This window comes from Phyllostomus hastatus, unplaced genomic scaffold, assembly GCF_019186645.2.
Source record: "Phyllostomus hastatus isolate PE091 unplaced genomic scaffold, TTU_PhHast_1.1 phas_scaffold_1066, whole genome shotgun sequence".
Classification (NCBI taxonomy): Eukaryota; Metazoa; Chordata; class Mammalia; order Chiroptera; family Phyllostomidae; genus Phyllostomus; species Phyllostomus hastatus.
Window position 1 is genome coordinate 7,021,688 of NW_025334004.1, and position 16,707 is coordinate 7,038,394.

Below are 16,707 nucleotides of genomic sequence, written 5' to 3' on the forward strand. Positions count from 1 at the left end.
TATAAATGGAAACTTTTCTTTTTATCATAGTGTGTTTGAAGTGAAGGAATTCACATTAGTCATTTGCTCAGTTTTTACTCTATGATTGGTGCCCTTATAAGAGGACAGATTTGTCAGGACTTATGAACCAAACATACTCTAAAATGTTTCATGAGATAGAGTGTTTACAACATTAAAATTTCTGAGTAGTGACCAATCCAAAAAAGTGACTTGATAGAGGGAAATTTGAAGAGAACGTATGAGTGGAGAAAGAAGTAACTCATCACTCCAAGACACACTGGTTCCGTTTTACTACATTAATTAACTGATTATTTTTGCAAACATTTATTAAAGATTTGTATATATGAGGTCTTGTACTAAGGGCTCTGAGAACTGTGAAGGCGAATCAGGCCTAGAGGTGGTCTTCAAAGAATTCGTAGCTTAGTATGGAAGTAAAAGATATATGCCCCCTATCCAGAATATGTTATATGTGAAGTACAGTTCAGGACCTAAGGTGGCTTTGAGGAGAAAGATATCTATATTGAATCTTAAAAAAATGTAGAAATTTGTTCAACAGGTAGACAGATGGAAAGACATTTCAGACAAAAAGAACAGCATCTACAAAGGTCCAGAGGTGACCAGGCTCCAAGCTAATGGATCAGAGATGGGCAGAGACTGACCTGGAGAGCAAGAGCAGATTGGGAATGTCTGTGCTGGAGATATCATTGTTGTTAGTAAGTGGGTGTTTGGTGTGTGGAGACAGGCCTGAAGTGGGAAGAGAATGCTGTAGACTGAAAGTTGGTGTCCCCTCAAAATTTGTATGTTGAAAGCTAATCCCCAATGTGATGGTATTTGAAGCTGGGGCCTTTGGGAGGTGATTAGGTCCTGAGGGTGGAGCCCTCACGAGTGAAATTAGCGTCCCCTTAAAAGACCCAGAGTGCTCCCTTGACCCTTCCACCATGTGAGGACACAGTGAGAAGATGGCCATTAATGGACCAGGATACAGGCTCTCACCAGACTGTGGATTGGCTGGTGCCTTGATCCAGAACTTCTCAGCTTTCAGAACTGTGAGAAATAAATGTTTGCTGTTTGAGCCACCCAGTCTCCATTCAGCATTGGGTATTCCATTACAGCAACCCAAACGGACTAAGGCAGAGAGGAAAAGAAATGAGTTCAATTTGGGACATGTTGAATGTCAGTGGGACAGGATATTCTGGTGGAGATGTTATGTGGGTTGTTAGAAATAAAGTTTAGAGCTTAGGAGAGGAGAACAACTGAAGATCTGAATTTGGGACTCCTCAAGTGGAAGATGAATTCTTAAGAGTCTAGTATAAGAAGAAAAAAATTGAGGCTGGATTCTTGGAAAACAACTACATTTAAGGGATAGACTAATGAAAAGAAACCCGAGGAGGGTGAGAAGGAGAAACCAGGGAGATATGACAAAAAACCACAAGAAAATTTAGCTTCTCTCTTTTCCCACAGTCCAGCCTTTCATTAATGATGTTGGGGAATGTCAAAGCAGGAAAAAAAAACCTCACTAAAGTTCGCTTAATCAGATCCTTTTTCTTTTGAAGTTCTTTTTCTAATGTTGGTGCTTTTCTTCACCTCCAAAAATAAACTCCAGGAGCCTGGAGCCTGGAGAATGGAAGGTTCTAGGATTCAGGTAAAAAGGGATGGGCCTGGGTTGTGAAGCTCCGTGGAGCCAGGAAGGCAGCATCACACAGTGGTTATGAGCTTAGGGTTAGACTGATTGCATTCAAAGCCTGTCCCTTAGGTCCAGAGGTGAATTCTCCCAGCAGGTGTGTGTGCCATCGCAGGTGTGGACTGCAGGTGCCTCACTGCCAGACCCTGCCCACTCTCAGTTCAGCCGGGACACAGCAGAAATTTCTCCACTGACCTGTAGACCTTTCAAGGGCTTAGTACATACTAAGTTCTTAAATATATTGGTTTCTTTTTACTTTTTAAATTTAATCTTTATTGTATTTTTTCCATTACTATTTAGACCCCTTATACCCCCTCCCCCCAGCAATCACTACACTGTTGTCCATGTCCATGAATCCTTTTTCCTTTTTGCTCAGTCCCTCCGCCCCTAACCTTGCCCCACCCCACTAGCTGTCATCCTGCTCTCTATGACTCTGTCTCTGGTTTGCTTGTTAGTTCAGTTTGTTCTTTAGATTCCATGTAAGAGGAAAATCATGTCATATTTGTCTTTCTCTGACTGGCTTATTTCATTTAGCATAATGTTCTCCAGGTCCATCCATACTATTGCAAAGGGTAAAATTTTCTTCTTTTTAATGGCCAAGTAGTATTCCATTGTGTAAATGTCCCATAGTTGTTTTACTCACTTATCTATTGATGGACACTTGGGTTGCTTCCATACTTTGGTGATTGTAAATAACACTCTAATGAATATTGGTTTCTTTTTAAAGATGAATGAGTAAGCCTTGGCTGGCATAGCTCAGTGGACTGAGCTCGGGCTGGAACCAAAGTGTCGCAGGTTCGATTCCTAGTCAGGGTACATACCTGGGTTGCAGGCCATGACCCCCAGCAACCGCACATTGATGTTTCTCTCTCTCTATCTCCCTCCCTTCCCTCTCTAAAAATAAATAAGTAAATTTTAAAAAAAGATGAATGAGTAAATTAGTAAAACATAAAGAACAGTACATAAGAAACAACTTTATAAATATACTTTATAAGTATATGAGCATTATAGTCTTATAACATTTCAGTGGGTCACTGACATTTTCAAAACTCTGACCATTGAGTAGGAGAGACACATCTACATGTGTCCATTTAAAAAGAAATATAACAATCCTACTCACCATAACAAAATTATGAAGCAGTTGAATTTTTAAAAAGTATCCTCAATGGTTCATTATTAAACAAGGACATAAAAACCCTTCTATAGTGCTTTTTATTTCTTGGCACTTTTCTGAGGATCTTGTTTGCATTAATTAATTTAATCTCCCCAACAAATCTATGAGGTAGGAGCTTGTCTATTATGTAGATTGCTAGGAAACTTTAGGCACGGAAAATTGCCCAGGGTCACACAGCTAATAAGTAGCAGAGGTAGGATTTGAACCAAGCCAGTCCAACTCCAGAGTCTGTGCATGCAACTATTATACTACACAGAAGCCCGCTTTAGCTCTGGTACCTAACTGTATATCTGGGACCACTTTATCACTTAGTACAAAAGGAAAGCTACATTGTCTGTGCAAAATGAGGCTTTATTACTGGGGCTTCCATTGAGGCAGGTAGAGTGGGGTGTTGGGAGAATATTTACGTTAAATCGAGACAACAAGCATAATTATTTATACCAACAGGAATCATGCTCACACAATGATCTTATTTCACAATTTACTTCCCCCAATCCCATAGGCAGGTAACTTTAGCCCCTTTTGACAAACCCTCATTCATAAGCTGAGAGAAAGAGAGGCTTATTGCTTCTGGACAGGACGGGCCCCAAAACAGTATGTATTCTAGGAAGTCTCCAGGGAACACACTGACCCTGTCTTTCCTCCGTGGTCCTTTCTGGAGCATTTTCTGAGGACCCCTTGTGTGAATGGCCTAGTGTTGACGTTGGTCTCCAGGAGCCCACACTGATTGTCCCTTATTTGAGGAGTAACTGAGGGAAATCTCAGGAGTTGGGCAGAAGAGCCTCCAAACCCTCAGGTAGAAACATTTCCGCTGCCTTGCAGGAAATTGACTGCAGTATGATTATTTGGAGTCATTCTAAGGAATGTATCCAACATATGCTATAGCGCTTATGTTTTTTAAAACAAAAAAGATTCATAATGAAATCTTTTCTAATATTGTGATCAGTAATGAGGATGTTTTACAAGTTAACATAAATATATTTAATATCATGTACACAAGAAAAAATCCAAAAACACATAAAAATAAATCAGATTAGGCTTTGTCTTTTGATTAATGTCTTTTTTTAACTGGACAGGAAAATACTCATTAACAAAAGTTTTGAGAACAATAAAGTAACTGGAGGTTATTAATATGAAAATATTGTCAATTGTTCCTCCTGTAGAAATCTTCCTGGACAGCCCACTTCCTGAAAAGTGACTCAGCAAAGGCTCCTTGTATGTGTTTAATACAATTGTTCAGGCCAGTGCCTATTTCTTACCTATAAAGTCCTCTTGTGATTGATGATTCGTGTTCCTTTTCAATTATGGGCTTTGAATGCAAACCCTTTCTTAATGTAAAGAAATGGCTTCAGTATTTAAAGGAAAACATTTCCGTTTTTTAAAAGTACTATTTCCTATACGGTGCCTGAAACCATAGTTTGGAGGGAATTGTTTAGTTTCAAAAGAGGGAAAATAGAATGATTGTTTGGAAGAATGTGCAAAGGAAGGGCACACTTGCTGTGGGCAGCTTGCCAGATTTGCGGGGACTCTAAGGGGACGCCCAGTGGCCTCTGCCTTCACAGCAAGGTCCAAACAAGTTAGTGCCCTGCCTTCTGACTCTGAAGACCCCAGTTTTCCAGTGGGACCAATGGGTGTCTTTGACTTCTTGATAATAGGCCTTGTAGTATGTCTTTAAATTTTCAGTTCTGCTGGAGAGATCTGAACTAGAATGAATGGAGGATAAGTCACACATAGTACAGTTGCCAGACATTCTAGAAAAAAGAGAGCAAGATATTTAGTGATTTCTAATGATATTTTACAATTGCCAATACAAAAGATAAAGCTAAAACCTAGAGTGTGCCAAAAGTTGGCCACTAGGTAGCGCCATAATCTAGCTCTATGACAGCGAGGTGTTGGTTGATTCCGTATAAGCCAGGATGAAAATATTTAAGACTTGAACCTAGGAAAAAATCAGCAGGGGCACCCTAAACTTTTACAATCAGAGGACCCTAATATAACACACAGAAGAGGTATAAGATTCACGTATTTACTTGGGGAAGCTATTTCTACTGTAGCAATTATGTTAGAGAGTTCAGAGAAACAGACAATGTAGGTGATAGGAGAGATTTTACCTTGCCTTCTCTTAAGGAAACCACAGATTTGCACAAAGATAGAGAAAAGAACTAATCACAGTTTAAACAATTGGGCCAGAATTTTCTTGTCAAATTGGGAAAATGTTAATCTAATTGAGCAGTGTTTTGGAGGGTCATCATTACTTTCATCATTCCTATTTAAGTCTTCCATTCATTCAGCAATCATTCAGCATATGCCCACTGTGCGTCTCGTATCATGCTAGCCGCTCTGAGTCTAAAGAAGCATAAGGCAAATTCTTTGCCTTTATGCAGTTCATTGTCCAGGGAGGTAGATAAATGTGTGACAAAAGTAATAATACCAAGTGATAAATCTTTGATAAACACACATTTGAAAGAGTTATGGGAGACAGCGGTAAATCACTCTCCAGAATGAGGTGATATTTGAACAAGGCCTTAAAAGATGAGAAATTATAACAGCTAACACTTAACTTATGCTCATCATGTGCTGAACACTTTCCAGAGTGCTTTACCTACTAGAAGCTTAAAAGTCACGTAATCTTCACAACAGCCATGTGAGAGGGGTGATGCTATTATCATCCCCATGTTAGAGACAGGAAAGCAAGTTTGGGGAAGGCATTCTAGATGGTGGAAGCAGCATGTATAAGGGTTCAGAGATATACAAAAACCACAGCATGTTTGGGGGAATACTAGCTCAGATAATAGTAATAATATACTATTCACAGAAACGCCATGTCCTCTATAATTTCACAAACAGAAAAATGTGGAGATGCATCGGAAATTTAGAACAGATTTGTATAAGCCATTTTCTTAATTGCTTAAACAGTTTATTTCTTCACACAACTGTAGGAATATAGTTTATTGAGAAAATATGGATCCATTGATAGATCAAAAGACTTTCTGTAATGAAATATTACATTCTAAATTTTGAAGGTGGTAGAAAACACATAGAATGGTAATGTAGAATCACAATTTTGAATAACATAGATATTTCTTAAAAATAAACTTTCAAATCAACCATATCATGTGAGTCTCCTGAAAATAATCTTATTATAGTTTTAAAATTTAACTGAATATTTTAAGACTTTCTAATGTCAAAATAATAATATAACTAAAACAACTTTTAACAATTTTATTTTGGATAACCTTTGTAAGTTAAACTCTGCCATATCATGATTAAATATTTATTGATTGCCCATCACTTACAAAGGCACTGCACTGTTGTGTAAAGATTATTTATTGAACAAATATTTATTGAGCACTTAACTTGTACCAGCCATTGTGTCAGTCGCTATAGGTATAGTAACAGTAGCAACAAAAGCACCAGGGGCCCAATCTCTGCTACCTTTGCATCTCCACACTGTCTTCAGTGGCAACCCGGCAACCCGAGTTCACCATCCCAGCCATACTTTCACTTCGCTGGCTATGCCCTCTTTCTGTATCAGGGCTGCCCATTCCCACTTGCTTTGCATATGGATTGGCTGTGAGTGGCTCACCACTCTAGAATTTCCAAATAGCATCCATTCTTCAGTTCTCAGCCGCAGCACCCTTCTTACAGAGACATTTTTTATCCTCTTCTGAGCCTTTCTTGTACTTTTTAAAACCATGTTAACCATTTTTAAGTGTGCAGGTCTGTAATGTTAAGTATATTTACACTGTTGTGAAAGAAATCTCCAGATCTTTTTTATCTTGCAAAACTGAAACTCTATAACCAGAGGAGGTAGAAGAGAATATAAAGAAGATAAATGGTGGTGGAAGGAGACTTGACTTGGGGTGGTGAACACACAATGCAATACACAGGTGATGTGTTCTAGAACTGTACACCTGAAGAAGACCAAAGTCACTCCAATAAGTTCAATAAAAAATACAAAAAAAAAAAAGAGAAAAGAAAAGCAATTCTATACTTATTAAACAACTCCCTCCTGGCTCATGTGGCTCAGTAGAATGAGTGCCAGCCTGCAAACCAAAAGGTCACAGGTTCGATTCCAAGTCAGGGCACATGCGTGGGTTGTGGGCCAGGTCCCCAGATGGGGGCACGTGAGAAGCAACCACACATTGATGTTTCCCTCCGTCTCTATTTCTCTCACTCTCTAAAAAATAATAAATAAGTAAATAAATAAATAAAATCTTAAAAATAAAAACAACTCCCCATTCCTCTCTACTCCCACCCCCTGGCAACCAACATTCTACTTTTTGTTTCTGTGAATTTGACTACTTTAGATACTTAAATCATACAGAATTTGGGTACGTGTGGCTGGCTTATTTCCCTTAATATATTGTCCTCAAGCTTCATCCCCATTGGAGTATGAGATAGGATAGCCTTTCTTTTATTTTATTTTTAATTTTTTTATTGTTGTTCAGTTACAGTTGTCCCCATTTTTCCCCCATTGCTCTCCCCTGCCCTTCTCACATCCTTCCCACATTCAATCCTCCCCCACCCCTGCTGTCCTTGTCCATGGGCCCTTTATACATGTTCCTTGACTTGACCCTTCTCCTTCTTTCCCCCCTTATTCCTCTCCTGTCCCCCTCCCCTCTAGTCACTGTCAGTTTGTTCTTTATTTTTATGTCTTTGGTTCTGTTTTGCTCCCTTGTTCGTTTTGTTCATTAGGTTCCACTTATAGGTGAGATCATATGGTATTTGTCTTTGACCGCCTGGCTTATTTCACTTAGCATAATGCTCTCTAGTTCCATCCATGCTGTGGTGAAGGGTAGGGGCTCCTTCTTTCTTTCTGCTATGTAGTATTCCATTGTGTAAGTGTACCACAGTTTTTTGATCCACTCATTTACTAATGGGCACTTAGGTTGTTTCCAGCACTTGGGTATTATAGATAACATTGCTATGAGATGCCTAAATTCTTTGGAATTGGTGTTTCAGTGTTCTTAAGGTATAATCCCAGCAGTGGAATCTTGGTTCAAAAGGCAGTTCCATTTTTAGTTTTGTGAGGAAATTCATACTGTTTTCCACAGTGACTTCACCAGTCTATATTTCCACCAACAGTGCACTAGGGTTCCCTTTTCTCCACACCCTCTCCAACACTTATTTGTTGACTTGTTTATGATGGCCATTCTGACCGGTGTGAAGTGGTATCTCACTGTGGTTTTAGTTTGCATCTCTGTGTTGGCTAGCGATGTTGAGCATCCTTTCATACATCTCTGGGCCCTCCGTATGTCCTCCTGGGAGAAATGTCTGCTCAATTCTTTTGCCCATTTTTTAAAAAATCAGATTGTTTGTCTTGCTGGTGTGGAGTTGTATGAGTTCTTTATGTATTCTGGAGATCACACCGTTGTCTGAGGTATCATTGGCAAATATATTTCCCATACGGTTGGTTTCCTTTTCATTTTGATATTTTCTTTAGCCATGCAGTAGCTGTTTAATTTGATGTAGTCCCATTTGGTTATTCTTTATGTCCCTTGCTCTAGGGGACATATTGGTGAAGATATTGCTGCGTGGGATATCTGAAATTTTCCTGCCTATGTTTTCCTCTAGGACTTTTATGGTGTCATGACTTATATTTAAGTCTTTTAGGATATCCTTTCTTTTAAAGGCTGAATAATATTCCACTGCATATTTCTACCACATTTTGTTTATCCATTCATCTTCAGTGCATACCTAGGTTGCCCTTCCTGGCATTTTTATTCCTTCTTCTTTTCTAGTACTATTTTTTTTGCCCTCATATATTAAAATAATTCTGGTATTTCTTTTTCTGCTTTCTCATTTTTATGTTTCTTTATCCATCCATCCATTCATCCATCCATCCAAAAAATATTTATTGTGTGTGGTTTCTATTTGCCAGGCACAGTTCTGGGCACTGGAGAGACATCAGTGAACAAAACAGAAAAAAATTCCTGACCTCATTAATCTTATATTCTAAGGGAAGAGACAGATAATAAACAAGGTAAATAAGTGGACAGTATGTTTAAAGGTGATAAAAACTAGGGGATAAGAAGCAGAGAGTGGGGTGGGGATATGGACTTCCAGATCAAGCTTAAAATACTGGGTTTTGTTTGGAGTGAAGGCATCATTGAGGTGGTGACTTTTTATTAAAGCCCTGAAGGAAGTCAAGGAGTGAGCCAAGTAGATATCAGAATAAGAGTATTTCAGAAAGAGGGGCAAGCAAGAGGTGGAGCATGCCTGGCATACTTCTTTAAAAAAAATTATTTATTTATTTTTAGAGAGAGGTAAAGGAGGGAGAAAGAGAGGGAGAGAAATATCAATGTGTAAGAGAAATATCAACCTGTTGCCTCTCGCACGCCCTTAGCCAGAGACTGGGTCCAGAACCCAGGCATGCACCCTGACTGGGAATTGAACCAGTAACCTTTTGCTTTTTGGAATGACACCCAATCATGTGAGCCACGCTGATCAGGGTGTGCCTGGCATATTTTTAAAAAGATGTTTTATGACTCTGTTAGCACTTTCAGCCATTACCTAATAGACCCCCAAACCCTCTTCAGGTACCACATCAAATTCTTAGATATTTGATGTGCTTTGATGCTATGGTATATGGTATTAATTTTGTATTTTATTTCCTAATTGTTACTAATATATAGGTTTATATTTAATTTTTTAATCTAGAAAGGTTGCTAAATGCACTCATTAATTCTGTTTGTTGGTCCATCTATGCTTTTTACAGAAATAATCATATATCTGCAAGTATAAATTTTTCTTCTTTCATCCCAATCTCTATAGCTTTTATAGAGATCTTATAAAATCTTGCCTTATTCCCTTGGCTAGGACTTCCAGGTTGAATTCAAAGAGAGCTAGGGATATCTTCCTGAGCTGAGGAAGCCAATGTTTGACATTTTTTTTTCAACTAGTAAGATGTCAGCATGAGTTTTCTTTTCTTTTCTTTTTTCTTTTTTGGTGCAGAGACTCCCTTTATTATATTAGGAAATCTCTGCTATTCTTAGGTTCCTGAATTTTTTTTAATGGACACATGAAAACATTAGGAGAGATGTGAGAGAGTTACTCTCACAGGAAGGTCTAAGGTAGTGGTGGGAGGGTGAAACTCAGACTCCACCAAGGGTCTGATTGGAAGTGAACACAGGTGATGATGTCAGGCTTGTTCATCTCCTTCTGGAACCTTTCTCCTAACTTCTGGCTACCCGTGCCTTGCCCCCAGGCCCTGTGTTTCCTAAACACTACAAATAGCAGAGGGGCACCTGTGCTAGGGAAGCACATGAACATAATGCCTCAACTGGTGTTTCCAGCACAGGGTGGGAGGCTGGGATTCTATGTGAGGGAGAAAGGCAAAAGACTGATGATTTTTATTCGAATACTAAAAGTTGAACTTGAAAAAAATTTGGGGAGCATTTGAGATTTTGCTCCCTGGCATATGTCGTCAGTTTGGCTCAAATAAACTGCTATAAAATTGTTTTAAAAATTGGCTTCTAGTTCTAGAGGGACTAAGATTCTTAGCAGAATAATAGGACATAGACTCCACTATGGAAGAGAAGAGAAAGAAGCCCAGAAAGGGGCCCCGGGAACAGGGCTGTACCAGCACCACACAGCCTGATCATGTGTCCCGAAGGTCGGTTAGGGCGGGAATTCCCAGCCTTTGCACTGTTGGCATCTTGGGCTGGATAATCGTGGGGGATTGTGCTGTGCATTGCAGGTCATTTAACAGCATCTCTGGCCTCTACCCACCAGATGTCAGTAGCACTCACCTCCACTTGCCACAGTCAAAAATGTCCCTGGGCGTTGCCCTGGAGTTGGGGAGGGACAAGAACCACTAGCCTAGAGCCACTTGAACAATTCTTGTCTGTGGTCGGGCTTGATCCTAGGAAGTAGTTCGACAGTTTGAGCTGCAGCTGCAGGGAGAAGAAACATTCCATTCACACACACCATTCACCTTTATGGGCATCTTGGCATATAGCTGTTTAAAAAATTTTCCATTTCCTCCTTTTCTTTTCCTTATTTGGTGAATTTGTTGTCAGCCCAATCAGATAGGGGAGGTTGTTTTTCTTAAATGTTTCTTTCGGGAGGAGATTGTCTCCTGTTCATTCAGTCTGTGTGGACTTCCGGCAGGAAATGGCACTCAAGGAAAGTTTTGAATAAAAGGAAGATGCTGGTTAGCCAGTGGAAACAGGAAGTTGTTGCCTGGGTCTTATACAGCTTAAAAGAAAGTAAGAGGCAGAGAGAAAATTCACTTAACAAAAGTGGGAGGAGCAGAAGAGAGAAATGTAGGAGTAGAGGAGGTGTGGGGAAAGCTGAGGAGAGGAGGAGGAGGCAGGGACTGGGCTATCAGGCCAACAGCTTGGAAGACCTTGAATCTCATGGTGAGGCTGGCTGTACTGAAAACGCTGATGGGGCTGTGTAGTAAGAACAGGTTCATGCAGTAACAATAAGTCAAAGCTCTTGTGATTTGTTTATTCTACTGCCTCGTAGTATAGTGTTATATTATTCTAAACATACTCTTTTCAAATTAATACAAATTTCTCACTATATGTATTAAAAGCATATGCCAACATTATGTAATCCTCTTCAATTAACAGAGAAACAGAAAGTAATTGTGGCAAAATTTTAACAGTTGGTGAAATCAGATGAAGGGTATATGGCTGTTCATTGTACTCATTTTGTAACTCTTTTGTAAGTTTGACCATTTAAAAATAAAAGGTTGGGGTATGTGGAGAGAATTTTTTAAAAATATAAATTTTATTGATTATGCTATTACAGTTGTCCTATTTTTCCCCCTTTCCCCCCTCCACCTGCCCCTGATAACCCTCCATGTGATCTCCATTTCTGTGATGCTGTTCTTGTTCTAGTTGTTTGCTTAGTTTGTTTTTGTTTTTTTATGTTCAGTTGTTGATAGTTATAAGTTTGTTGTTATTTTACTGTTTATATATATATTTTTAGATTTTATTTATTTATTTTTTAGAGAGGGAAGGGAGGGAGATAGAGAGAGAGAAACATCAATGTGCAGTTGCTGGGGGTCATGGCCTGCAACCCAGGCATGTACCCTGACTGGGAATCGAACCTGCGACACTTTGGTTCGCAGCCCGCGCTCAATCCACTGAGCTACGCCAGCCAGGGCTACTGTTTATATTTTTTATCTTTTTCTTAATTAAGTCCCTTTAACATTTCATATAATAAGGGCCCAGTGATGATGAACTCCTTTAACTTGACCTTATCTGGGAAGCACTTTATCTGCCCTTCCATTCTAAATAATAGCTTTGCTGGATAGAGTAATCTTGGATGTAAGTCCTTGTCTTTCATGACTTCAAATATTTCTTCCCAGCCCCTTCTTGCCTGTAAGGTTTCTTTTGAGAAATCAGCTAGTAGTCTTATGGGAAGTCCTTTGTAGTTAACTGTCTCCTTTTCTTTTGCTGCTTTTAAGATTTCTCTCCTCTTTAATCTTGGGTAATGTAATAATGGTGTGCCTTGGTGTGTGCTTCCTTGGTTTCAACTTATTTGGGACTCTCTGAGCCTCCCGGACTTTCTGGAAGTCTATTTCCTTTGCCAGATATGGGAAGTTCTCCCTCATTATTTTTTCAAATAAGTTTTCAGTTTCTTGCTCTTCCTTTTCTCCTTCTGGCACCCCTCTAATTTGGATGTTGGAACGTTTAAAGTTGTCCTGGAGGTTTCTAAGCCTCTCCTCATTTTTTTGAATTCTTGTTTCTTCATTCTGTTCTGGTTGAATATTTCTTTCTTCCTTCTGCTCCAAACCGTTGATTTGAGTTCCAGTTGCCTTGCCATCACTGTTGGTTCCCTGTACATTTTCCTTTATTTCAATTTGCATAGTCTTCACTTTTTCCTCTATTTTGTGACCATATACAACCAATTCTGTGAGCATCCTGATTACCAGTGTTTTGAACCGTGCACCTGAGAGGTTTGCTATCTCTTTGTCACTTAGTTGCATTTTTTCTGGAGCTTTGATCTGTTCTTTCATTTGGGCCTTTTTTATTTGTCTCGGTGTGCCTGTTATGTAGTAAGGGGTGGAGCCTTAGGTATTCACCAGGGCAGGGCAACCCGCTTGACTATATGTGGGGGAGTGGTTCAGGAGGGAACAGTGCTGCTTGCTCAGTTCTGAGCTGGCTTTCAGTCACTTCCCCTGCTACCCACAAGCAAATTGGGCTCTTCCCAATTCTGCTGATTTCCGGGTGTGTGATTTTGTGTATGTTCTAGGACCCTGTGGGTCTCTCCAGTGAACTCTCCTGTGAGGCTGGGAGTTTCTGCAGCTGCTTCAACCCTCACAGGTGTTTTGTATCAGAGGTCTGAGGCTTTATTTCCCTGCACTGGAACCCTGGGTTGCACGGTCTGTCTTGCTCCCTAGTTGTTCCTCCCGGTTTATCTGCATGTGAATGTGGGACTGCCTGGTCTGCCGGCCGCTGCCTCACCTGGTCCACCAGCCACTGCCTTGCCCACCATGGTCCTCTAGCCTCTGGCCGCCGCCTTGCCGTAAGTCCTGTCTGTCCTAGCTGCCCGTCTCTGGCCCTCCTACCGGTCTGGATGAATATTTCTTCTTTAACTCCTTGGTTGTGGGACTATAATACAGTTCGATTTTCTGTCAGTTCTGGTTGTTTTTTTGTTTTTAAATTTGTTGTCCTTCTTTCGGTTGCATGAGGAGGCAAAGCATGTCTACCTATGCCTCTATTTTGGCCCGAAGTAGAAGAATCTTTTTTTAAAAAAACCATGTGGTGTTTAAGGCTGGGTCATCACTGATCTGTGTTGGTGGGTATGTGGTTTTACCTATGAATTTGTTCTCTATGCTATAGTATAGCAATGACCAAAGTTCTCTTATGAGCAGTTTGTCATCTTGTATTTATGTATTCTCAGATTCTGATAAATTCAATCTGAAATCGTCAGATTTTTGTCTAATTTGGACCAACATTTTCTCACAGGTCAGAGATAGCTCTTAGCTTGTAGCTTTTGCAATCATCCACTCATTCATTCATTTAGTATTTCTTGAGCACCTGTTGTATACAGGGCAATGTGTTAAGTGTTATGGGGAATACAAATATGAATCAAATAGACATTCTGTTAAATAGTCTGATAATTTTATGTAAATTACAAACCTTACACATCAATGACTAACACAAGATAGAAAACTACTGTTTTGTGTCAGATCTTAAAGGAGAGCATCACCACTTCGCCTTGGGGGAAATGGTGTTAGGTATACTCCTGTTGCCTTTCTTCCATCCTGCCCGGGAGGAACGCTTGAGCTAGGAATGGAGCCTATTGGTGGGGTTGGAGTACAGGATGCTGCGTTGGTTTGCTCTTGCTGTACACCCCATCAATCAGTGGCTGAGAATAACAGTCATTTATTATTGCTTCTGTGTCTGTGGATCATTTGGGGTATGGTTGTCCTAGACTGTGCTTGGGTGGCAGCTCCATTTTAGGCTGCTGCAGCTGGATTGGACATATGTTTCCCCTTGCTATTTTGTGGATCAGTGGGGATGATTGCTTCTTCCGTGGACCAGCAAGCTACCTAGGGCATGTTTTTCTCAGGTGATGGCAGAGGTACAAGAGGGCAAACAGAAATATGCCAGGCCTTACCAAGCCTAGGCTTGAAGCTCACAGAGCCTAGATTCGGAGCTCACAGACTGTTACTTGAGCTCATTTTTCATTGGCCAGTAGAAGTCACATGGCTAAGCCCAAAGTCATGGGGCACAGAGGCACACTATGCCTACAGTGAGGGAGAAGTAAAAAACAGATGCAATTTATACAAGAAGTAAAAACAAATGGGTGCAATTTATGATATATGCCTTGTATACCTTATATCAATATTACATTTTTGGGAGAAAGAACTTCATTTTTTTAGAGTAATGTTTTAAAATCTCATACAAACTGTAAATAAATTAAAAGGTTCACTACCCATCCCTTTAAGTGTCAACCTGAGGTTAAACTCAGAGCTGAGGAAGATCCAATGCAAATGGTAATGTGCCCATTTGATTTTTTAGGTGTACTTGGGGCTGGCTGTGGGGCACATTTTCCCTTGATTTTTGGGCCTCTACTTCCTGCACTGTCTTCCTCTCAGTGGCATCCTGTTTCCTTTTATATCCTGGTAGCTTCATGCTTTCTCCCCATCAAAACTTAGTGTCTGCAGAAAGGATCTGGCAAATGCATGCGCAGTGAGGCCTAAGTGACTAAAATCTAACTGCTTCCAGGAGCGTTGGATTTGGACAGGGGACAAAAGGGAAAGTTCTGTAATGGAGAAACTTCACATGGCAGTGAGTAGGGTGGAGAAGTGAAGGAGAAGGGGAACCAAGGAAGCAGCCCAGTGACCTCAAAATCCTATCCTATAGGATGTTATTTTTCCTGGACAAGCTACATGCTTGGGCTTGTGGGCAAGGGTATAGTTGCAGGAATAGCTGGGAGCATAGCTTTAATTATGCATTTAGCATAAATAATATTAAAATATGCACCCTAACGAGTCAACTATTTAATATCGTTTTTATAGCATAATGGTTCTAATTCCTACTGAATTTGTAGCAACTGTCTTTGAGAAACAAGTGAGTAAATATAGCAAGCATCAGGCAGGAACTTTCTGAACTGTGTCAAGGTTAATAATAAGTAAAATGTTATAAGTGGAGACAGGACAGCAACAGCTGTGCAACATTCTTGGAAGCAAGGATTTTGATAGCATGAAGTCAGACAGTGAGCTCAGTTTTTGCTGCTACTCTGAGTGAACAGAGAACCTTATAATTATTAAAAAAACTACATTTCTTTTATCAACTAAAGCTGTATTGCTGTTGAAATCTGATGTCTGCAGCTGGAGAATCAGGGGCATGTGGAGCAATGTTGGAAGAAGACTCAGATCAAGCCTATGAGAATGTCCTGGCTGAGATTCAGTCATTCGAGCTGCCCATTGAAGCTACTTTAAGGTAGGGCTCCTTTATATTGTACTGTTTCTTCTTTAGCTGCAATAAGGTAGTCTTAGTCACTTCCCTTTGTACTTTCTCCATAACAATAAAAAATAGTTTTGAGAAATAGTTACAGTTCTGTATACACCTAATCTCAAAGTTTCTTGTTCTTAGAAAGATTGCAGTAAATAAGTAATCCACTTTTCTGGTATTGTATGTGTTTCCCAATTCATCACAACAAGGTTAAAAAATAGACATGACTTTCCAGTGATCAGAAAGGGTCTCATGCCATCTCTAAAGAAATAGTCCATCCCATTTATATGAAGTTTCCATTGTTTACTGTAAAATATGCTTAGTGAAAAGCATGGAGAAAAGTCAGACCTGTGAATGAAACCAGTTTACATTTGAGTGGATATGAGATGTAGAAAAAATGCAGAATGTTTATGTGTATTGTTGCTGCCCTCTCAAGTCTGGTGACTTCTCAGGTATGTATCCTTTTATTTCCACATAAGACTTAAAAATAGCTTCTTTGGTAATATGGGGATTAATTTGCAGAGTATAAGAGCAGGATAAAAATGAAAGACAATGTTTGTGTTAAAAGGGCAGCTTTTAACATTTAATTCTTTCTGCCTGTCTGCCTGTATCGGACACCTATCAGTATGGTAATGGGATTGCAATCACTGACTGTGACAGTGACAGTCAATAAATATTTGCTGACTAATATTTGTAGACTGGGTGAAAAGATTTTTTTTCATGTTGTCTCTTCATTCTCAGAAAGGTCCCAGAGCCAGGTGTTCTGAAATTCACTACATATAAGTCTGAATATATTTCTGCCAAGTATGTAAATTTGATTTTGCATTAAGTATATTTTGAATCTGCTCAAAAAGCCAAGGGTAGTGTTATAGGCATGGGAAGCTGTTGATATATGTTGGTTGATTCTTGGATTATCAACACATAGGTGA

The 16,707-nt window shown here is 39.8% G+C and overlaps 1 protein-coding gene across 1 annotated transcript in view; it reads left to right on the forward strand.

Annotated features, from left to right (window-relative positions):
• The first annotated feature begins 13,226 nt into the window (after positions 1-13,226).
• Positions 13,227-16,707, forward strand: part of EXOC6 (exocyst complex component 6) — a 173,071-nt gene continuing 169,590 nt past the window's right edge. Inside the window, exons 1-2 of the mRNA XM_045854451.1 lie at positions 13,227-13,340; positions 15,655-15,766. Coding sequence (XP_045710407.1) covers positions 13,244-13,340; positions 15,655-15,766 — 209 coding nt within the window. The 5' untranslated portion in view covers positions 13,227-13,243. The remainder of the gene's footprint in view (positions 13,341-15,654; positions 15,767-16,707) is intronic.